Below are 23,962 nucleotides of genomic sequence, written 5' to 3'. Positions count from 1 at the left end.
CTTGTGCTTTTGGGCACTCCAGTGATGTTGCAGCTCTGAAATATGGCCAAACTGGTGGCAAGTGGCATCTTGGCAGCTGTACGCTTGACTTTTCTCGGTTCATGGGCAGTTATTTTGCGCCTTGGTTTTTCCACACGCTTCTTGCGACCCTGTTGACTATTTTGAATGAAACGCTTGATTGTTCAATGATCACGCTTCAGAAGCTTTGCAATTTTGAGACTGCTGCATCCCTCTGCAAGATATCTCACTATTTTTGACTTTTCTGAGCCTGTCAAGTCCTTCTTTTGACCCATTTTACCAAAGGAAAGGACGTTGCCTAATAATTATGCACACCTGATATAGGGTGTTGATGTCATTAGACCACACCCCTTCTCATTACAGAGATGCACATCACCTAATATGCTTAATTGGTAGTAGGCTTTTGAGCCTATACAGCTTGGAGTAAGACAACATGCATGAAGAGGATGATGTGGACAAAATACTCATTTGCCTAATAATTCTGCACTCCCTGTAATATAAATGTGGACACCCTGCCTAAAAATGTCCTGAGTTGACACTGAAAGCCAGAAGTATCTCAGTGTGTCTCCAGATCTAAAGCTGGATTTTGTCCTGGGAGTCTACATTTAATAAAAAATCATGACAAATCAGTCCTGCTTCAAAAACCAAGTGCTAGACAGCTTACTCCAATTTAAATATGCATCTATCTAACAGCGTTAAATTCTCCACAAGCTGATGAAACTGCTAATTAAATGAAGAGAAACCGACAACAGTGTCATCATCTGCTAGATGCATTTACATGAATTCACTCAGATGCTTTCTCCATAAACACATGCAATTCAAACCCATTCTCCTCTTTGCCTTCCTGTTGCTTTGTCACGAGCCCTCACTCCCTATTCATCTACACCAAACACCTCTCCCTCAATCTCTTCTCAGCTTTTTCTACTTATTATAGTTCCTTCAAACTTCTTCCCCCCCCCCCCATTCTCCTCGACACTGCCTCTAGGCTCATCAAATCAGATTTCAGAGTGAGAGGCATCTGAGTTTTCTTAACAGATGATTGAATTGAATAGATGGAAGCAGGATGGAAGGCTGTAGGAATATAAAAGACTACAAATAAATATGGGGACTACATAGTTACATCTTTTTTGAATAGCCAGCTGTAAGTTATAGAATTTTGAAGCCGTTTCACTTTTGTTCCAACTTGGGCAAACTAAGAATGAACACGTCCTCAAAATCTGGAGAAAATCCCTTATCAACCACCCCCCAAAAATAAATATTTACCTGCGGCCTGTGTTAAAATGCTGAAAAACACAAGCAGAAAATAATACCTAATGACTACTACTAATGGTAAAATAAATGATCCATTAGATGGTAGATTTAAATTTTAGGCAGCACTGCAGTCAATAGAAAAACTAACATGATGATGGGGCAAGACATTTGCAAGAGTGTGATAATGCATGATAATGGGTGAGCAATACATAGCGGCCAGCTGGGTCATTTCCGATCAGCTCCATTAATAAGACTTGAAAATGTCCCCGTCCAAATCCAAGACTTGTCTCTAATGTGTGTGAATGTGCATAAATTAATTACTATTTTTCACTGTTGGAATAATTTTTCCCTGAGCAGCAACATAAACCTGCTGGTCCCTACTTGCAGTAGTTTAGTGCAGATGTGTGTGTGAGTGAGAGTAACTTCCACATGCAGTCTAGCTGAACACAAACATTATATATACAACAACATGCAAGTTTGTTAAAACTTAAGCAGAAACTAGAAGGAATAAACTGAAAGGAATATGCATTAGTTAAAAGGTTAGTGAGCTACGCAGATTATTTTTTCTTGTGTAAAGTCGTGATGTAGCTATGGCAACTGTTGACTACTAATAGAAATTATTACAATTAAAGACAGACCTTGAACAACAAGGTGACTGACACAGCCATCAGCGACATCCTCCATGATCTCCAAGCGTAGGTAGTCCCTGCTTCTTTCAATCTGTCATTCATCGCTCTTTCGTGGTAACAACTCACCATGAAAGTTGTGACTCACCATAGAAACACATACTAAAAAAATCCCAACAGGGGACGCTGATCAGTGGTACCTTACAGGTGCTGAAGCATGAGCCTGCAGTCATGCGACAGCAAAGTAGAAGAAGGTTTTTAAATCATTTAAATAAAAGGAAACATTTCGAATTAAAACACTGAAAATAACAACGACTGTATGTTTCAGTATTTTACTGTGAGAAAAGGTGGCATTGCACGGAAAACTGCTTGAGGCTGTAACACTGAGCATAGAGTCGGGGAAATAATTATTTATTACAAAGAAATGCACAGAATTTTATTTTAATGGACAGAGACAAAATATCAATCAAAAAGCTAGAAAACAGACATGAGGTAAAAGTTATGAAATGATTTGCATGCCACAGAGTGAAATAAGTACTTAATCCTAAAGGAAAACAAGACTGAGTGTTAGGTGGGCAAACCCGTAGTTGGTCACCAGGTTTGCACACATCTCAGGAGGGTTTTGGCCCACTCCTCTTTACAGAAACTCCACTTGCTACTTGGCAACTCAAAGCCTTTGCTCCTTCCACAGATTTTGTACAGGACTGTGATCTGTGATGTGTTAGTTATTTGTTACCTTGTGGATATGTTCTGGGTTATTATCATTCAGTGTTCTCGCTGAGAGAAGAAGGTTTTGTCCAAGATTTTACAGTGCATGACCTAAACGTGATGGAGTTGACCTGTACTCTTAACAGAAAACAACCTTTAAATGCAATGTGTTTCCCCATCTGTGCTTGACTGCCAGGATGGTGTTCTTTGGGTCATACTCAGCATTTCTCTTCCTCCAAACACGGCAGGTCCAGTTGATGCCAAAGACCTCGATTTTCCACTTTCGTGTGTGAATGTTGGTTAGTTTGCACTTGAGTTTAGAAGTGCTTGTATGAGTGGGTGTGAATGAGGCATGTGGTATACAGCGCTTTGGGTACTCTGGGAGAGTAGAAAAGCACTATATAAGAATCAGTCCATTTACCAATGTAAAACTTTAATGCTGTGTTTTTGTTGATATTCTGTCTCTCTCCAATAAAATGAAACTGCCATAAAAATCAGATACTGCTTGTTTCATTATCAGTGAGCAAACTTACAAATTCAGCAGGGGAGGATCAAATAATTATTTTCTCCCACTGCAGTAAACAAAGGCGTGAGACTAAATTATTGCACAAATTGAGTTCTTTACTTGACGATGGGCATTAGATAAAATTTTAAGGAATCAGCAAAGTTGAACACTGTAGATGTTTTAGATTTTATTTGAAGGTGCATGTCAGCATGTCAGAGCAACATTCTCATTCCTGTAGAGTTGTGGTGCTGTTCCACTGAGATCACAGCAATAACTAAGAAATAATAAGAACAAAAAAAAAACCAGTATAATCAACTTTAGAGGTTTTGGCTTTGCAATTTTTGCAACACTTAATAGGTCAACAATTGCAGCTTAATCAGAGTTTTTAATTCACTTTTCCAGACTTTCCTAGGAAACATTAAATCAATATGAGGCCAATAAACAACATTACAGAAAGAAGCAGGGGGAAAAAACGCACTGAAAATATGATATTTTTGTTTGATAACATCAGAATGTATGAATATGAATCAGTCACTCCTTGAATAGATAATAATGGCAAGGTGCAATTTTTTTTCAGAATATTCGATCGTTTATAACAATTTTGTTGCAGTTACAGTACAAAGTCTCTATTTTATTATTGAAACTTTTGTATTATAGTTGCAATACAAAAGGCTACTTTTTGGAAAGAAAAAGGAATGCAGTGTTGCCTAAAGCAAGCTTTAAATTGTGCTGCAGTGTGGTCCAAAAACATAATAAGCTGTTGCTAAATTATTCCCTGTCACTGAAAATTGCCCAGAATACACACAGCACCAGTTTTAATAGTCTTAGAGGGGAATGTAATGGCAAGAAAGAAAAAGGAGCAGAAAGAAGAAAAAGAAGAAAGGGAAAGAACAAGCTGGATAAAGAGATGATGGAGGATGAAGAGAATATAAAAGCACAAAATAACACGTCAATAATATAAAGTAAAGGCTGGGTGGTGGGTTGCAGTTGCAGCTAACCACAACAACATCTCCTCACTCTCACTCCTGTGGTTTGTTGTTTTGAAATGAAAATTAATGTAAATTTAAGTAAAAACCCAGCAGCTTTAATATGCCTTGGCAGTGATTCAGAATATTATTAGTTTTAGGCCAGGGTTTGGATAAGGAAGGGTTAGTCATTTATGTCTAAGGCTAATAGATAGCAAAACCAGGCTCACATAAAAGATTTTAGCAGTTATGTTATCAGCAGCAGAAAACATATTCATTTCCCTGTAAAGGTTTTAAAAAACAGACATGTCTTTGAGTTTTCTTCTTTCCCGTTTGGCTGCATTAACATCAAATGAATGTCATGTTCAAGTTCTTGTGAATCACAACACTGAAAACTACAGTTTCAATCCCAAGTGGGAGCTTTGTTTGCTTTAGCTGTTTTTGCTTTGGTTTGGGTTAAAGCACATGGTTAGTTTTAAAAAACAAAACTTTAAAAATATGTATTGACAAGATTGATGCTCCACTGTATAAAACAGCACTAAATGGTATTCAGTGCTTGACAGTGGACTGCTGAGAGGTTTTAACTAAATTTGTGACAGCTTGAGACTGAGGCATGTCAGTGAGCATCTACACAGGCACATATAAAAGCTGCCTTTTTACCTATGGATACTCTTTGGAGGTATGTGGTTTTGAAGACTTTGTAATTTGAACTAAAATGTTTGTGTGCTTGTATTACACAGTCAGATTGCATGGGTACGCCACTCTGTTTGGGAGAAGATGTAAGTCATCATTGTATAAATTTAAGGCATAACATCTTGATTTACGGGTACAGTTAGTGTCTAGAAAATTAATGTAAATCAGAGTAATGTGTGTCTGTGTGTGTGTGGGTCTGTGTGTGTTTTGGATTCACACTCACAAAAGGTCTTTCATGTTGAGCTCTAATTCTCTTCCAGCCTTGTCTGAAAACATCCACAAAATATACAAAAATATCCTCTAAGATGAGAGCTACATTAACCACTTCCTGTTTTTTGTCTGTATTTTCTTTCTGTCTGTCTCTATGCAATCTCCATACCATGTAATTCTCCTGTGATGGACTTCATTTCCTCTTATTTCCTTCTCGTCCCCGTGGTTTCCTGATGGTGACCTTTCATTTCGTACTCTGCCTCATGAATTAAAGCCATTAAGTCAGCCAATAAACACACGCACGCACACACATAAAGGCATGCACAAACAGGTGTTCGTACCTATAAATTAACATCCCGATAACATGCATGACTCCACTGTTTTCACCTGAAAATGCAACCAAATCACATCAAGATCAAGTGCAGTAATCTCCTTCATGAATAAACCATAACACTAACTCAGTGGCAGTGCACAAGCCCTCAACAGCTGGCTGACAACTGACTGACTCACTGGCGTGAGAGTCACTGATTTCAAAGATCTGTGTTGATCTGAGCAGGACATATGCTTGATACATTGGCTGTCATTTGTCATCATCTGTAGTCTTTTCCAGGATGTGTATTTTCTTAATATTATCTGGGGGTACAGAAAAAGGCTTGATGATGTTCAAGAGGTGTAAGGGAGCCGCAAAAGCACTCTACTCAGCTTGTTAAATTACCTTCCTAATGGCCAGCTTGTCAGACCGACTCGTTTCTGAGGACAAGTGGGGGGAGAGAACAATTCTCTTTCTTGTCACAGCAAAATCATTCATTCAGCTCTTTATATGGTTCCCTTGCTTCTTCTTTTTTTTTTTTAAGTCCTGCTTCTCAAGTACATCCAGCTCTATTTAAATGTTAGTAATGGCTTGGTAGTAGAGGACAGGATGTAGAGAAAGGCCAGCCGTATTGTAGGCCTGTCAATCGTTTGTCTGCACTCTTTCAGACTTGCCTCTTAAGTACGCTCCCCCATTAAGTCTGGTTAACCATCATTTACCTAAGTCATCAGAATGAGGTCAAAGACTGGGTTCATTGTTTCTGCTTAATTGCGACATCTCCAGAATTAGTACAGTCTTTTCACACCGTTTTATAACTTCGCTGTGAGATATAATGCAGAAATTGTGTGAAATTAATTAATATGCGCTCATCAAATTAACATAAATATTTATGTTGCATTAATTATTATCTAGTTTAATTGCATAGCTTATTTTAAAACCACTACACACATGCTGGACTTTTTATATTATTATCAGTAACGTCTATTATCTTTTCAAAAACTAATTTTTGTGCATGCGGCAACTTTCAGTTAAATACAACCACAAAAAATCTTACATCACATTTACAGACATTATATGTATTAACAAGGCTCGAAGCATCACTACATATAAGCTAGATTTGGTTAAATTAGTTATAAAAGTAGGTACAAAAGATGTCAGAGCAATCAGAAATTTGCAAAGGTGGTAGCCTGCGTCCTGATGGTAGTAACTCGTATTCAGAATAGACAGGGTGCTGCTGGAGATGCTCACAAAATCAACTGAATTCATTCTTAATAACTACAAACAAAGACACATACCAGCCCATTAGTCCCATGTGTGGGACTAATAAAGGTTATCTTATCTTATCTTATCTTATCTTATCTTATGAAAAAGAACCAAAAGTGGTCTCTAGAAGTGAACAATAGGAAATAACTATTGTGTGTAAAACTGTCTCAGGTTCTGCATGAAATATAATGATTGTAATACTTTTCACTTAATTTTAATCCCATGACATTTTTCATCAATTTATTTACAACCTCAACACAGGTTGAGGTTGTAAATAAACATTTACAACATTACTAGCTACTTATTAGTTTGTCTCCCTGCTCAAAAAACGAAAGACAGAAAGAAAATCTAAAACTGTGATGGAATAAACAAAAAGTGAACTGTTGAGAATCCAGAGGACAAGATAACAAAGTCCTAAAGAACAGACGAAAACACCACAGGAACATAGACTGAGAGCAAACCATACACAAACTGAGGCTTTAAATACACACAGGAGGCAATCAGAGAGATGGGAAATATGAGGGTAACAAGACACAAGGAAATTAAACTATAGCAAAAGCACAAGAGACAAACAACTAAAAAAATAAAACAGGAAGTAAATAACTAGACAGAGATGAGACGCTAGCACTCAGCTAAACACAGAAAAACACACTGGATGCTACAGTAAACTACAACACAAAGAATCAGAGAGTCAAACTCAGAGACTGCATAACCAATAATTATAATACTAAAACAGAAAAGTGAAAAAATCAAAACAAAATAATAAAACTATGAATCAACTTATAATCAAAACTACTGCTCAAGAAATAAAAAGAAAAATAAACTTAAAAACTTAATAATAATAATAATAATAATAATAATAATAATGATATGAGAAAAGCCCAGAATTATCCCATCAAAATGTATTAACAATAACATATACTGACAATTATTGTTCCAACTAATGTCTTGTACATTGTTAGGAAATAAAAAAAAATAGATAAATTATTTACATAATTTAATTAAAACCTAATCCCCAGAGTTTGTAGTAGTCAATGACACTGCAGCGTTTACTCTAATGCGCTACAATTTCCTCTTCTTTGTGAGTTTTTTCTTCCATAGTAGTAATAATAATAATAATAATAACAATAATAATAATAATAATAATAATAATAATAATAATAATAATGCATTTTATTTGAGGGCGCCTTTCAGAAACCCAAGGTCACCTTACAAAAAACAAAAATAATAAAAGGAACAGTAGTCATAAAATACATAAAATAAGTTAAAATTACAAGCTGTGTCTTAAAAACGGAAAGGGAGTCAATATTTCTTGGTGCAGGAGGAAGAGAGTTCCAGAGCCGAGGAGCAGAGCGACTGAAAGCTCTGTTCCCCATAGTGATAACGTGTGAGGACAGAACAGTAAGATGAATAGCAGATGATGATCTGAGAAGGCGGGAAACAGTGGTGATATGGAGCAGGTCACACAAATATGAAGGAGCAGATTTATGGATACACTTGTATGTACGAAGTAAGATTTTAAAATTTATCCTGGCTTCTACGGGCAACCAGTGAAGCTGCTGAAGAACTGGGGTAATATGAGCTCTTAACAGAGTGCAAGTTATGACCCAAGCTGCAGAATTTTGAAGAAGTTGGAGTTTATGAAGGGACCTTTTAGGGAGACCAAATAGGAGGGAATTACAGTAATCAGTACAGGACGTAATAAGACTATGGACAAGGATGGCAGCAGCATGGGGAGTAAGGAAGGGAAGGAGTCGGTTAATATTACGTAAATGGAAGTAAGCAGACCGGGTTATGTAATTAATGTGAGACTGGAATGAAAGAGTATTATCAAGTATGACACCCAAACTCTTAACCTGAGGGGAGGGAAGGGTAGGAGAATTTTCAATGTTAATGGAAAAACTGTGGGATTTGGTTAAGATAGATGGTGTACCAACAAGTAAAACTTCAGTTACTGTTAAGTTTGAGAAAACTGGAGGAGAACCAGGATCTAATCTCAATAAGACAGTTTGAGAGGGAGGTAGGTGGGAGGGATGAATTGGGTTTAGAAGAAAGGTAGAGCTGGGTGTCATCAGCATAACAGTGAAAATTTATATTATATTTTTGGAATATATGACCAAGAGGGAGCATATAAATAATGAATAAAAGAGGCCCTAATACTGAACCCTGGGGCACACCAGCAGAAACCGGATAGAGAGTTGAAGAATGGGATTTAAATTGGAGTGCGGTCTGAGAGATAGGAGGTAAACCAGGCAAGGGGGGTATGACTAATACCAATGGAAGCTAACCGGTTCAGGAGAATAATGTCAGAAATGGTATCAAACGACGCACTAAGATCAAGAAGGATGAGGATGGATAGGAGACCAGAATCAGCTGCCATCAGAAGGTCATTGGTAATTATTAACAGAGCAGTTTCTGCGCTATGATTGGGGCGGAAACCAGATTGAAATTGTTCATAAAGATTATGGTCATTGAGATGTAAATGAAGCTGGGCGGCGACAACTTTTTCAAGAATTTTTGAAATAAAGGGGAGATTTGATATAGGGCGAAGATTTTTGAGAATTGGGATAACAGAAGCCTTTTTCAGTGCTTCAGGAACAATTCCAGTGTTCAGGGAGGAATGAATAATATTGGTTATGAGAGGTGCTAACGAGGGAAGACAGGCTTTAACTAACACAGCAGGGAGAGAGTCAAGTTGACAGGTAGATGACTTCGATTTTTTAATGAGATTAGATACATCAGTTATTGTTACTTCAATAATTATCTTTCCATAAAAAATAAAGAGTTTAACATTTTATACACTGTATAAGAAGTGCCTTTACCATATTTGACATAAATTATAAAAGTTTTTATGCAGTAAATAGTGAATTTATAACATTCAGCTGCAAATATTTCTACACTGCTGTACTTTTAGTGTCTGGTTTTACTTTCTTGTGAACAATAAAAAAAATCCTCATTAAAGGTGTATGATTTTTTCCTTTCTTTAAATTTCATGTGTGTATTGGAGACAAATTTAGAGTGGCATGGTTTGAGCATGTGCAGAGGAGGGACAGTAGATATGCTGCACAAAAAGATGTTGAAGATGGAGCTGCCAGGCAGGAGGAAAGTGAAGGAGGACATGCAGAGGGTTGGTGTGACAGAGCAGGGCGGTAGGGAGATGGGTGGTATGAAGGCAGATGAGGCAGACAATGAAGAAGAAAAGATGTGCATATGGGATGTATCACTGTAATTATTGTTGGAAAATAAATGTCTGACATTCTCTTATTTAACAGATTCAAAATACAATATTTTTTATTGTGTATTACAAATCGTATAATACAGTATAAAACTCCTTGATATAACTACGAATGCAAACTTGTGCTATACAAATAAGGCAGAACTGAATTGAAAAATACAATACATTTCATCACAGCTAAGTGCATATACATAGTACATGGAAAACTTTTATACATGAACCTAAAGCCCTTGAAAACTTTGATTTGAGCATGAAATGGGTCTTTTCTTGGTTCTTTTTAAAAGCACAATAATCATCTTCTCCATCCACCCAGATGAGGCAAATCAAAGTGGAAAGGTACTTTATTGTTTCCCATGTCCAATTTCCTCATAATTTTCTATTCCTTTAATGATTCACATTCTCAAGTCACAGCAGGCACGCACACACACACACACACACACACACATAGGCATTTAGAGGTATGTTTTTGCCATAAAGAGAAACCATTTGCTCATTTTGATGGAGGCCTAAAAGAGAGGTTGAGCTGTCTAAGTGGATTTTTCATTACTGACTGTAATAGGGCAAAGAAAATTACAGCTGCTACAGCAGGAGGGGCATTAGAATTGTTCATGTACTTTTTACACGGATAATTGTAATGACCGGAAAGGTTCAGTGCAGCTGTACATGAACATTAGAAAATTAACACGGTGCTCTCTCTGTCGCCTGCGTGTGCTCCGTCCCTTCACGACTGGCCTGCTATTTGCAATTTGGAAAGGTACATCCAAACTCGCAGGGGAATGAAAAAGCTTATTTTGTCCCCCTGCTACTGCTCTGGACTGAGACAAAAGTGGAAAACCAACATAATCAAGGAAATCATTTTCAAAATGAAAGGCTAGGGCATTCGAGTACTTTCTCATGCTGCTTCTAAATGTATTTTTTATCATGTGCTACTGAAAAACCTTTAAAAGGTAAAAAGAATACACATATATATATATTATTTCCCCGCAAAACTTTCAGCCTGCTTTCAAAAGAACCCCCGACCCATAGTGCATGAGCCATTTGTTTTAGAGGAATTAGTCATAAGGTCATAGTAATGGCAAAAATGCTGAAATGTTTGGCTTGTCTCCTCTTTATTTGTTCCCTGACCTCGTACATTGTAGTAATTGACTGTCTGCACTAAAATGCTTCATATACAGCAGTGGGGGAAGGAGTACTCAAACCCTTCACTTCAGTAAAATGTTTTCAACAACAAAAAAGAGGAAAAAAATTTAATAAATAAATAATATAGCGAGTCACACATTCCTGTCACAACTGCTCCAGATGTCCTGCCTTTCCCTCTGGGTTCATACTTTATCGCTCCAATTTCAAACCATCGCTGAATACAGTTTGGAAGAAGATTACTTTGTGTGTTGTACATTATCACTGCAGTGTTGAATAATCCATTGGCTGCCAATGATTTTTTACAGCTTTCTTCTGTAGGATATAAACTGGGTTAGTGTCTGTTTTGAATGTGTTTCCTCCACACAGATGGTCAAGTATGGAGCTAGTATCTATAAGGATTTCTGAATTAAGATATGTTTGGTTTTATAGGATATTGAAACAGTTTTGCGCATTTTATAATTGTTTATGAGCCTCCCAACATAAATGATGGTTAGTTATCAAATTTGATTTCACACTTCCACTTTCGGCTGGTCACCACAGTCCATAGCATCCTTCTCTGTCACACTCCTCCTTCACTATATCCACAGATCTTCTCTAAGGTTTCCTCTTGTACTCTTGCCTGGGAGCTCCAGATCTAAGATCTTTTGCCCTGTGTATATACAACGTCCGTCCTCTGCACATGCCCAAACTACCTTGCCTCTCTAACTTTGTCTTTGAACCGCTCAACCTGAAGCATCCTGCTAATGACCACACCGCTGTGCTACATCTTACTGCCATCTTTTTGTCAAAAATCTAGTTTCATACAATCTTCCCATTTCAACATTTCATCATAAACTTGACTTTATTTTGCATTCCTCCAACCCAAGATTGAAAAACCCGAAAAAAAAAAAAAGGCGTTGGAATTTTTATTATAACTGCTACTAAACATCATACACGTTTTGCTAGAATTTAATAACCTCAGTTTCTTCCAAGTTTTCAGTTTCTTTTTCACTACATTCAGAGGCTCTTCTCAACTTTTTTCCAGAGCATATTATATATATATATATATATATATATATGTATATATATATATATATACATATATATGTATGTATATATATATATATACACACATATATATACACATATATATATATATATATATATATATATATATATATATATATATGTGTGTGTGTGTGTGTGTGTGTGTGTATGTATGTATATATATAATAGTTTCATTAGGAAATAAAGTGAGTTTTAATCATTTACTTACAATATAAACAGTAGGGCTGAAGTCCACATGTAACCTTTATTAAATTGGAGTGAAATTTATTTTATTCGTCCATACTGATATCTATCATCAAGGTAACTGTGTACAATCTCTCCACAGTAATCTGTGACTCTCTAGGGTTAGTGAAGTCAATAAATGAGATGGACCTATTTACTCTACACTCATATGAAATAAACTTGTATTTTTCATTTAGTAAATAAATCAAAACCTTAAAACTTTGTGTTTAAAACTGAACCTTTTTCTTTAATTGATCGTTCTCTTTAGACTCTTATAGCTCTGGGTAATTAACAGCTATGAGTGAACAACCATTGTGTGATGGAGCTAAATCAGAGACAGCTCTTTAAACTTGATGGTACTTCTAAATTGCACTCATGGTTTCTGTAGCATGACTGCATATAAACAGGAAATAAATGTATTGGGTACTCCTTGTTACTCACCATACAGCCACCCAATAATATCGGGAGCAGACGGCTGGTTTGCTTTCATACCCGGTGAACAAGCACTCCCCTCTCAGTTCATTTACTCTATCACCCAATAGTTATTCCACTTGTATCTCCCTATGGGTTGCTGCTTTCCCCCTTCCTCACTCAGCCCTCCACCAAATTCAGCTTCATTAGCACATAACAGGCTATCAACATGCATAGCAGGGTCCTGATTTAGATGTTCAAGCTGATTAGCTCTTAATGAACCAAGACCGGCTACCTGAATGGAAGTGCACACAGTGGCATAAGACTACAATATACATGCAGGTGCGCTCCCACCACAGAAACACAATTCTAAGGATATAACATACATTTTAATAACCCGTGTTTTGCTCATTATCACACCTAAGAGAAGACGTAGACAAGGCAGAAGAGACACTGAGTAATTTATGTAGCAGAAATTCTTAAACTGTTTCATCTGAAAGTGAGATCTCTGACTCCTCTAAAGAAGCCCAGGTAGTAATTAGAGATACTTTTAAACACTGTGTGCTTAAACAGTGCATATCCAACAGCTGCGTTTGATACAGACCAAATGAAACACGGTGTATCTGTGAGGCAGTCTGCTTTATAACGTTATTCAGCTAAACTGGAAAAAACACAACGCTCAGAAAGGAAAGATAAGCATAGCAACAAGGACGTGCACATTTTTATTAGTCACAGAGCGCAAGACAAAAAAAAATGTATATATAAAAACGTTCAAGATACAGTAAATGCAGACAATGCATTAAATTTGTGGTATGCGCGTTCTTAAGAGATGAAAACAGACGAGACTCTGTAATGAACGGAAATAATCGAAGCTCATGGCCTCTCCTTTATCTTTCTTTCCTCTCATTCTTCTCTGAGGGAGTTTATTAAAGACCCGCATTGCCCTTGGCTATTCAATCACTTTTCAGTAAGAAGTAATGGTTTTACTGAATGAATGCAACGGCTGGCAATTCATTACCACAATCAGACGACTAACACCCCACCCCCCCAACATCCCTCCTCTCATCTTGTGTACTTCGCCCTGCTCTTCGGGTAGTTTTCAGCATTAAGCAGAATTCGGGGCCTTGAAAACCGGGATGTCTGATCTGATTTGCACATAACCACCTTTGTTTGTTGAATCTGTTTAGTGTGCTTGTGAGCAATGCGGCGCATTCTAAGCGGAAAACAACACAATGAATAGATGAATGAAATCCTCAAATGACAAATGGCAGAACGTCACATTCACATGGAGCAGATGGGATGCTGATCATCATTTCACACCTTCTGCTCTCCAAATCTGAAGCAGAAGGGCAGGTTGATCACCAATTAAAATAACTACCTTAGTCTGAAACTATCGTGATTTTTTTCCTTCCATGCAGCGCAACTATTAGTTTCATTACATGAAAAGAAAACTTTCAAGGCCACTGAGTGATGTTACATCTGCCACAGTTTTGTTGGCAATTTTTTTTATCTCTGCCTAAGAGCAATATACTTTTCCGCTGCCTGCAATTTTCTCATTATCGCCCACTTCCCCTCAACCACTGTTTATTTTCTCCCGTCCCTCACCCTCTGCTCGAGCTCCTGGAGTGTTTTCTCGCTGACGGGGTCCACTTTGGTCACCACCGCTTTCCTGCCCTCCAGTTGAACAATAACAGTCATAATGCAGCACATGTCCACAAGCTCTTCCTGGCATCTCCTCATCCCCGCATCCAGCTCACCTCTCCGAGACGGGTCACGCTTCAGGGCTCCCTTCTCTGCTACCGAGAAGCCCAGAAGGCCTGTCAAAACTTCATTGGACAGCTCCACGTCCAGGTAACCGGTCCCGTCAGATATTGTAGCAGAAACACTCCAAACGCCATTACTGCTGCTCAGTTTTCCCAAGAGAGTCACAATGAAAGCTTTGACATGGATCTCCATGATGTGGAGAAGTGGTTTGGACATTAAATTTTCTAGCAAGCACAAGTATGTAAAGGGTGGAGAGGTCAGAGTGACAGGAGGGACTGTGCTGCCACTCCGAGCATTTTGTTTGGACGACCTTGAAGCTTCTGTTTCGTAGCTAGTGCTCTCGGTGCCTCTACTAGACCTAAGCTGAACAGGGATCTCATTTGGTCCACTAGTCTTCCCACTGGTTTCTGCCTCTTCCAAAATGCAGTCCATATCTTCATCCACAAAATCAATCTCGTCATTAGCAGCCAAATATAATTCACGTGCTGCCTCCGAAGCTGCTGGAGAAAGAAATAGCTCGGGAGTTGTCTTGGTTAATTGCTCTGAAGCTTCTCTATTGTCCCTTTTCTGTGCGCTGGATCTGGAGTTGATAGACCCAAGTCGTGGCCCAGAGCCACTCAAAGTGCATGATTCAAACAGAGCAGCTTGGGGTTTTGTTGCTCTGTTGGGATTTCCTGTTATTCTGCTGTTCCGTGGTGTGTTTCTGTAACTGCTGTCAGATGGTGTGGGGACACTTTCATTTTCCTGGAAAATCACACTGTCCAGCTCCTCCAGGGGAAGGTCGTCAAAGTCTTCGTCAGGAAAGTCTTCGTCTGCCATGCTGTGATCTTGGATCTGTTGATGAACTGCATCGGGGGGAACTGAGTCAAAGAGGTCAGCTTCCACGTGTTCGTCATCATTTAGGTAACCCTGGTCTAAACCATTTCTGCTGCTTCGGGTCGAGCCACCTCTGTCAGAGCGGGTGGAGAGTTCACTTCTGAAAGACAACAGCAAATTATGTCGGACTGAGTTAACAGGGCTTTTAAATCATCGGGGTTAATCAGCTCACTGTTCAAAGCGCACACAGAAGACTGGACAAAGAAGTTCACACAGACATAAATTTGAAAAAACTGTAGCGACAACACTTTGCATCATCCTATCCTTGAATATTCGTCATCACAACATTGAAACGATATAACAGCTAAATATGAGACAATGTTATTTCTCTGTGTAAGTCAATGAGGCCAGTGTAAACTAGTGACTCTGCAGTTCATTCCTCCTGGAAGGGAAGCAGCCAGCGCATAATGGAGGAAATGAGTGTGCCGACTAGAAAAATCAACCGCGCGTGACCGAAGAGAAAACAGATGATGGTTCCAACGCCGGAGAGATTGTCGAACGGAAGAGCCATAGAAGCTCCGTAGTGTGAAGGTATTTCGGCTATTTCAAGTCTGACAAAAAATAGAGTAGCGTGCACTGTAAATTGTGCCGAAAACAAGTCTGGAAATACAATAAACTGGTGCATGCGTCACACTGTGCGCCACGTTATTGTTTCGGTGAAATGAATTTCTACAATACTGTTACTGTTAACTCTACTCTCTGCAGTGTTTAAATGCTTACATATACACACAGTTACTGTCCCTCCACACTTACGACTCGGTTCTGCTTCTATGCCCCAGCTTTGTTTACTTTTTCCCACCGAGGCTTCTAGACTTCTGATTGGCCAACATTTCTGCACGGTTAGGAATCTAGCGCCACCTGCTGCTTTGGCATGTTCATAGCAGCGTTTTCCTTCATTTCTGCCTTTATGTGTGGACGGGATTATTTTTTAAAACGAAAACGGAAAATCTCCGTTTTCAAAAATACCCGTGTACGTGTGGACGTGGCCTCAGTCTCTGACTGGAAGCGCTAATTCGTCATTCGGCTTTTGTCAGACTAAAGTAACTGTTAAAACTGTTTGAAAAGCTCAGCTATACAACAAGGAGAGATTGAGAATTTCCTTTTAGTTCTCAGTTTATTTGATATTGACAAAAGTTAGTCAGTTTTGTCTGTTCTTCTGTAAAACAAACTAAGATTTATTTTTAGAATTAATATTTTGTTTCTAAGTGGAATTGACAATTTAATCTGTTTCGTTTGTTCTGTTTTGAAACTTAAACGCTTTAGCGGCTGCCTTTTGTGTAATTTGCAATATTTGCCTTTATTTATCTGAAAAAGTCTCATGTTCCTTAAGTACATCTACCCTGTTGAACTTATTATGGGAAATAAATATTTAAATAAAAACAAGCTGCAATTGTACCCTGCACAACTCGCTTAGCATTTTACATCATGACATATGAACTGTCTTTTTCCTGCATCTCAAAATGACCGGTGTACGTTCCATTTTATTCTCAGCAGCTTCTGTCTCTTCAGGAAATTGATGAACTTTAAATAAAACGGAAATTGTCGTGACATTTGAATCTACCCTGTGATTTCTCCTCCTGCTGTAGGTATACTGCCTATTTGTTAAGAATGTTGTTCTCGTCACCGGCCGCAGCGACGTAAAGACATTTTATTAGAAAACTTTGTGAAGATGCTGTAAGACGAATGCAATAAAACCATCTTAAAGTCTTTTTTTTCCCTGAAGATAAAAGTGATGTTAAAACTAGAAATGCCACGATTTCCACGACAGTGCAAAGTGAGGCTTTGCAGCATCGAAATGTCAAGACATCACATTGTTTACCACCCACCTGGACGAAGCGGCTCTGACAAGGCTCCTGATGGACGAGCTTCTCGAAGACTGAGTGGAAGCCTCATGCAGCGTGCTGTAGCCGCTGTCTCGGGCAGGTTCAACCTGAAGCATTTCAACTTCCTCTTGGGCCTCGAGACTGGCTAACAGCTCTGCATCATCAAGATCCAGATCATCCACTTCCTGGTTACCTTAAAACAAAGAGAAAAAAACAACAACAACAACATATATGTTAGTATAATTTTAAAAAATGGGCAGGTTAGATTAAAGAAGAGAAGCAAAGCCATATAAGACAGAATGTCTAAATTTCTAATAAAGTGTATGTAGTGTCACATTGTGCCGATGATGGATGATCTTTGAAGATACACAGAGTCTAATACATATACCTTGTTGTTGTGCTGGAGCCTCCTCTCCTTCCTGTTCCTGCTCAGAAAGTCCCAGTGTCCGACACAGCACCCTGCCCTATCACAACAGTATCAAAATAAGCCACTGAATGTGTATGGTGTACTCCATCTTATTGCTATACAAAATCCTATAATATCTTTGTGTAGTTTTATACAAGAAAAGAGAAATCAGAAGAAATGAGACAAAACGTATGAGAAATCGTTAGAGGTTACCTGGTTATTCCTGTCCACCAGGTCTTCGACCTCACCACCGAGGATTTTGATGTTGGACGGCCCCAAAAGCAAAACACCAAGTCTGCAAACTATCTTTCCTTGCAGCTGCAGCTTTGCACCGGGCCTGCAAGAGTCAGCAACATTTCAGGAAAATGTCTAGTTCTTATTTTTAATTAACAATAACAACAACATTTCATCCATTTCTCATTGTGCTTGGATACTTGTGTTTCTATAAAACTCGAGGCAATATTGTTAGGAGGAAAAGACTTTTATTTCATTTTAGGCAGACATGTGCCCTTTAAAATGTTTTCAAATAACTAGCAGTAAAGAGACACGATATTGCAGTAACATGTTTTACAGCTCAATCCTTAACCTGAGTGCCGCGCTGAGAGCAGGGATTGGCTGATACTCCATAGCCTCCAGGCTCTGAACTCCATCTGTCACCTGTGCAATCAAACATGTTTGATCAGAAAACACGTAAGTAATAAAAAGATTATGATGACATTTATGCAAATCTATAAGAAAAGTGTGTTTGTCTTTTTGTGTGAATTAAACAGATTAAAAGACAGTTGTGTGAATTTTTCAGTTCATTTTCTGCAGTAATCTGAGACCCCGTGGGCTGTTGTCTGGAGGCTCTCATAAATATGTGAGGGTTTGGATTTAGACAGAAATATCTGGGCCAAAACTTAACAGCTCTGTAACTGCTCTTTACTTATGAATGTAGACGTATTAAGGCATAAAGGAAAATTAGAAAAACAAAAAAAACATAGTAGATGATTTGTGCATTTGTGTAAGTTAGCATATTTAATTTAATTTACAATTTCACTAAATAAGGGAAATATGACTATCTAAAATTTTTAAAAATAAACTGAGTTCAATTAGACTGGCCACAACCAGGTTTACTGCCAAACCTGCTAAATCAAGAAATGATTTAAATTAACACAATCTAAAGAAACTCAAAACAGCTGAGAAACAAAACATTGACATCTATCAGTCTGGAAATGATTACAAAACCATTTCTAAAGTTTATCCACAAATGGAGAAAACATGGAACAGTGGTGAACCTTCCCAGAAGTGGATGGTCTGCTAAAATTACTCTAAGAGCTCACCGACAGCTCATCCAGGAGACTCCAGAACAACATCTATTTTGGGATGTATGTACATATTTTGGGGGGAAAAAGTCTGTGGACTGATGAGAGAAAAGTTGAACTTTGTGGAAGGTTTGAGTCTCGTTACATCTGGTGTGAAACTAACACAGCATTTCATAAGAACAAAATCGTACCAGCGGTCAAACATGGTGGTGGTAGTGTAATGGTCTGGGGCTGTTTTGCTGCTTCAGGATGACTTGCAGTCAATGATTGAACCATGAATTCTGATCTCTACCAGAAAATCCTGAAGGAGAATGTCCTTCCATCAGTTTGATCCTAAACATGTGAGCCAATCATCCTCTGAATGACTCAAAAAAAAAAAAAAAAGTCTGGTCTTATAATAACTCTGGATACTGTAGCATAACTTTAAACAGGTCAATGATACTCAAAAACCCTCCGGTGTGGCTGAATGATAATAACTCTGAAAAGATGAGGGGCCAAAATTCCTCCACAGTGATGTGAACAACTCACTCAGTTATCACAAACATTTGATTGCAGTTCTTGGTGACAAAGGTGTCACAGCCAGCTATGACATTTAGGGGCAATTATTTTTTCACACACAGTTCTAAAACAGTAATTTATATTTACTAAGTTTATGTTTGTCTAAAAATGCAAAATTGTTTGATGATCTGAAACATGCCAGCGTGACAAATATGCAAGAAAAGAAAAGAAAAGGAAATCGTGAATAATAAAAAATTTTCCACAGCACTGTAGGTTGTTTAGACTCTAAAACCCATGCAGACTGATTCAGTATGGAAATAACTGTTATTTCGATTTCTTTTAATATGATTATACACGCTGGCTGCCCTGTCCTAGTCAAAGCTAATCTACGACTCTTTGATCAAAAATGGTCTGAGAAACAGTTAAAAAACTCACAGCAACGTTTCTAAGCAACACCTGCACTGTTCTTTAAGAAAAGAAAAAAAACATACACTGAAAAGTATATTACTTATGGTGGAAATTAGAGTCTGTCTCATATATTCCTGCAATTTACTCTTTCATATGCTCTCACTGATGGTACCGTCCGCTCTGATTCAGTCAGGAAGAGAAGCAGAATTATTCCACTCAACCAAACATACAAAGATAAAGTCTGGTCACAGATAAGTGCTGGACACACTGCGTCAAGACGAGTCCAGACAATATTTTCTATTAACAACACAGTTTAAAGCTCTGTCTCTACGGTAAGTGCCTGAATGTTTTTCTGTTTGTCTGTGAGACGCTGAAAAGCTACTAAGACACAGACAAACGCAGGATGCTGGATGATGCAAAAGCCAAAGCTTTAAAATGAAATTTTATGTTTTAAATCTGCAATTTTTGATCTCCCTTTTGTGACCCAAGAAGACAACTAGTATCATCACATATTCAACATCTGCTTTTTAAGGTTAACGCTGTTATTTACATAAAGGCATTCATTCAAAAGGCTTTTACTGAAACTCAATTGAGATTTTTTTTAATGGCAACTATGATTCACATAAGACTCTGACCTGCAGTAGAAGCATACGGGTGGGTTTGGCTTCCCAGGGCCTCTGGGTGGTCTGTGTGACTGCAGACACCTCGTCATTGACACAATCTGTGCCCCTCCACTTCTGCAGCTGACCATACGCCGGCTGACTGATGTCCAATAATGAGTCGACCTAAAACAGAGTTGGACCTCTTGTCATGTTTCCATTTGCGTGCACGATGATCAACCGAGCGTTGGTGTCACCAGCAAGGTGAGTTATCTGTATGCACAGCCCAAATTAATCATCACCATTAACTCAAGCGCTATATTTCCTCAAGAGCTTGCTTTGCAATTTTTTTCCCTCTCCGATGCAGGCAAAAAAGCCACAAAAGCAAAAGTAACAACAATAACAAATGTACACACAATACACACAAAAACTCCAATTTTAGACTACTTTCAAAAATCACAGGTCAGTTAAATAAATGCAGCAGGAACGCCTAAATACCCCCCTCCCAATGTGAAAAGCTGAGTGACTTGCCTTTATGTGATTTAGCTCAGGTTTTATGCTGTTGGTACACATATTGTTCTCATCCTATTGTTTGCTGTTTTTACATGCTTTTTTTTTTTATTTGGTTTTTTTTTTGTTGAAAATATGATCAGAACTGTCCCCAACAACAAAAAGAATAAATAAAGAAACTGGATGAACTATGTAACATGAAAGTTTGTACCTGGACGCAGAAGTTGCCACTGAGCTCAGTCTTCTGGGCTTCAGCGAGCCCTTCTGGCAGGACAGGAAAGTCCAGGTCTCTGAGGTCTGTTAACAGCCATTGGTCCAGCGCCTGAAAAGCCACATCAAGCAGTGAGATTCATTTTTGGTTCACTTACTGTCATTCAGCAGCAGTTACACAGAGTGGACCTATTATGTTCACTTCCAGTCCCATAATTTATTCTTTTGTTATATGTATATGTATTTTAAATGACACACAGTTAAAACAACCCTTTATTTTAAAGGAAGCTTTAGTGCAAAGCTATGGAACGCCAGGACTGCCATAATGAATTAATTAAATACACCATTAAATAATTAATTAAATGTGGCAATAATTAATTAAAATTGGAATTAATTAATTAAATAAATAGTTATGATATATGTAATTAATTAATTATTGACACATTTAATTAATTATTTATGTATTTCACATTTTAATTAATTATTGACACATTTAATTAATTAATTATTGACATATTTAATTAATTATTTATGTATTTCACATTTTAATTAATTATTGACACATTTAATTAATTATTGACACATTTAATTAATTATTGACACATTTAATTAATTATTTAATGATATATTTATTTATTTCATTTTGGCAGTCCTGACGCCTGGCTCTCATCATGAAATAATTTTATCTGTCAGCCTCACCCATCAAACTCAGGGGGCGGGGTTAACGCTGATCGAGTCAAAACCATTGCTTTGGCCTGGTGGCCATTGTTTCTAGCACACAACAACCGGCATGTGGAAGCTAACAGAACTGAGCTTTGAAAAACCCTGTTTGTGTGTTACCAAATACCGTTTTAATATTTTTTTAGCCGAGAATGTAGTGGTTTAATCTTCATGTGTCTGGTCGGTTTGTCAAGATACAGCCTCTTTGCAAAAGTGTTTCGATGATTTCGGAGATGTCGTCCCAGTCTCACGGCAAAGCGTGGGATAGACCCGCTCGCCTCGCAAGCAATCCCACCGACAAAGCGCAGGCCCCGGTACACAGCTGTAGTAACCCCCGCTGACTTCTTTTACTGAGGTTATATTTATCGGTGTTTTATTTCCTGATGTTCTTATGTGTCCTACGTGTTTCAGTCGCCAATTCTGAATTATAACTAACATTAAAAACATGTTGTGGTGGGGCGTGGTCTGCGGGGCCGTGCGGACGCACCTGCACGGCATCCGCAATCACGCCCGCCGTGTTAAAACACGGGGACTCAGGGGTTGGTGGTGGTGTGGTGTGATGTGAATCAAATAAAGTTGGCTCTGAACGTCGCTCTGTGGTCCCGCCGTGCCTTATTCATGCCACATTGGTGCCGAAACCCAGGAGGCGGCATGGCGGGTACCTACCAGAGCCAGGAAAGGAAAGAGCTGGCCGAGATGGTGGCCGAAATAGCGGCCACCCAGCGGAAGCAGGCGGCGGAGGTGCGTCGCCAACAGGAGGAGCTGCGGCAGGAGAGCGAACGCCACCTGGGGAAGATGGCAGAGCTGGCAGCGCTGCTCTGGGCCTGGGCGCCACCCCCACAAGTGTGTCTCGAGGACAGTGGAGGAGCCGTGTGGGTCACCTCGGCAGCCGGAGGTGGTGGACGAGCCACGCGGGGGTCCGAGCCTGCCGGAGGAGGAGGAGCAGCAGCCGGGTGAAGGGCTGCTCCTGCCGGGAGCGGTGGAGGAGCCGCTCCAATCGGAGGCCGAGGACGAGGCGGGCGAGGGTCTACACCTGCCGGAGGCAGAGGAGTCGCTCCACCCGGAGGGGGGCGAGGGGCGGTGCCTGCTGGGGGCGGAGGCGCAGTGCGGGGAGCCGCTCCAAACGGGAGTGGCGGAGGCGGTGGCGGAGCAGCTGTGCGGGGAGACGGAGGTCCCTGCTCCAGGGCAGCCTGTGCAGCCGGAATTGGAGGCAGAGGAGCGGGACAGCCCCGCTAGGCCGGGGATCGGCGGGCTGGCTAGTCCAGCCTCGCTGCCACCAGTCGATTCTGCGCGCCTGGCGTCTGCCCAGCCGCCTGTGTGCAGGAGCACACGGCCATGCCGGTGGGGCCGTGTCCGCTTGCTACGCGGCCGACCTCCGGACCAGCTTCGCCGTTGCCGCTGGATGCGCGGGCGGCCACCAGAACGGACGCTTCCCCGTCGCTTGGTCGGGGGCTGGGGCGCCGATGTGTAGGGGCCGAGTCTCGCCCCAGTTCGCGGGGGGAGTAGGTTTGGCCGGATCACTCCCCGGCCTCAATCGGGCGATGGGGGTATGTGGTGGGGCGTGGTCTGCGGGGCCGTGCGGACGCACCTGCACGGCATCCGCAATCACGCCCGCCGTGTTAAAACATGGGGACTCAGGGGTTGGTGGTGGTGTGGTGTGATGTGAATCAAATAAAGTTGGCTCTGAACGTCGCTCTGTGGTCCCGCCGTGCCTTATTCATGCCACAATGTTTAAGGAGGAGAGAGAGCAAATCTGTTTAACATCTGATCTTTGGGTTTTTGTTCAGTAATCAGCGTGACCTGTGTATAAACACATAAAAGAGATAACGTTGGTGTTTCCGTCATGTAGTAACTGCTGGCTTTAACTGTACAAAGGTTGTTCGACACTATGAAACACATACAGACTTCATGATGTTCGGCTAATATTTTTATTGTGAATATTAATCATGCTGACCTCGCTCTGTACACCACGCAGCGAGGTCAGCATATCCACGATATCCTCAGCTCCATGAGTTTCCCAGCTGACTATCTAACTGCCAACTATTCCAGAGACGTGAAAATATACAGCATAAAGAAAAGTGTAAGAGACTCAGCAGCAGATTAGAATAACAGTTATACATTTAATAAATCACCAAATGAATCCAAGAAACGAGCAAACCTGTTCCGACAATTTGAATTTGTATTCCCTCAGCTGCAGACTCGCTGCTGTTTAAATGTTTGAAAAGGAAGATTAGATATAA

General features: G+C 39.7%; 1 protein-coding gene across 2 annotated transcripts in view; it reads right to left on the bottom strand.

The window, feature by feature from the left end:
* Positions 1–13,297: 13,297 nt before the first annotated feature.
* rmi1 (RMI1, RecQ mediated genome instability 1, homolog (S. cerevisiae)) overlaps positions 13,298–23,962 on the bottom strand; it is a 30,021-nt gene continuing 19,356 nt past the window's right edge. For both annotated transcript variants that reach the window (XM_026186753.1, XM_026186754.1), the window contains exons 3-9: positions 21,004–21,114; positions 20,319–20,468; positions 18,060–18,130; positions 17,687–17,810; positions 17,456–17,531; positions 17,071–17,260; positions 13,298–15,344 (exon numbers count right to left, since the gene is read on the bottom strand). In XM_026186753.1, coding sequence (XP_026042538.1) covers positions 14,189–15,344; positions 17,071–17,260; positions 17,456–17,531; positions 17,687–17,810; positions 18,060–18,130; positions 20,319–20,468; positions 21,004–21,114 — 1,878 coding nt within the window. In that variant the 3' untranslated portion in view covers positions 13,298–14,188. The remainder of the gene's footprint in view (positions 15,345–17,070; positions 17,261–17,455; positions 17,532–17,686; positions 17,811–18,059; positions 18,131–20,318; positions 20,469–21,003; positions 21,115–23,962) is intronic.

Source organism: Astatotilapia calliptera, chromosome 12, assembly GCF_900246225.1.
Source record: "Astatotilapia calliptera chromosome 12, fAstCal1.2, whole genome shotgun sequence".
NCBI lineage: Eukaryota > Metazoa > Chordata > Actinopteri > Cichliformes > Cichlidae > Astatotilapia > Astatotilapia calliptera.
Note: the sequence above shows the minus strand (reverse complement) of the source record. Positions and strands in the feature narration are given on the sequence as shown.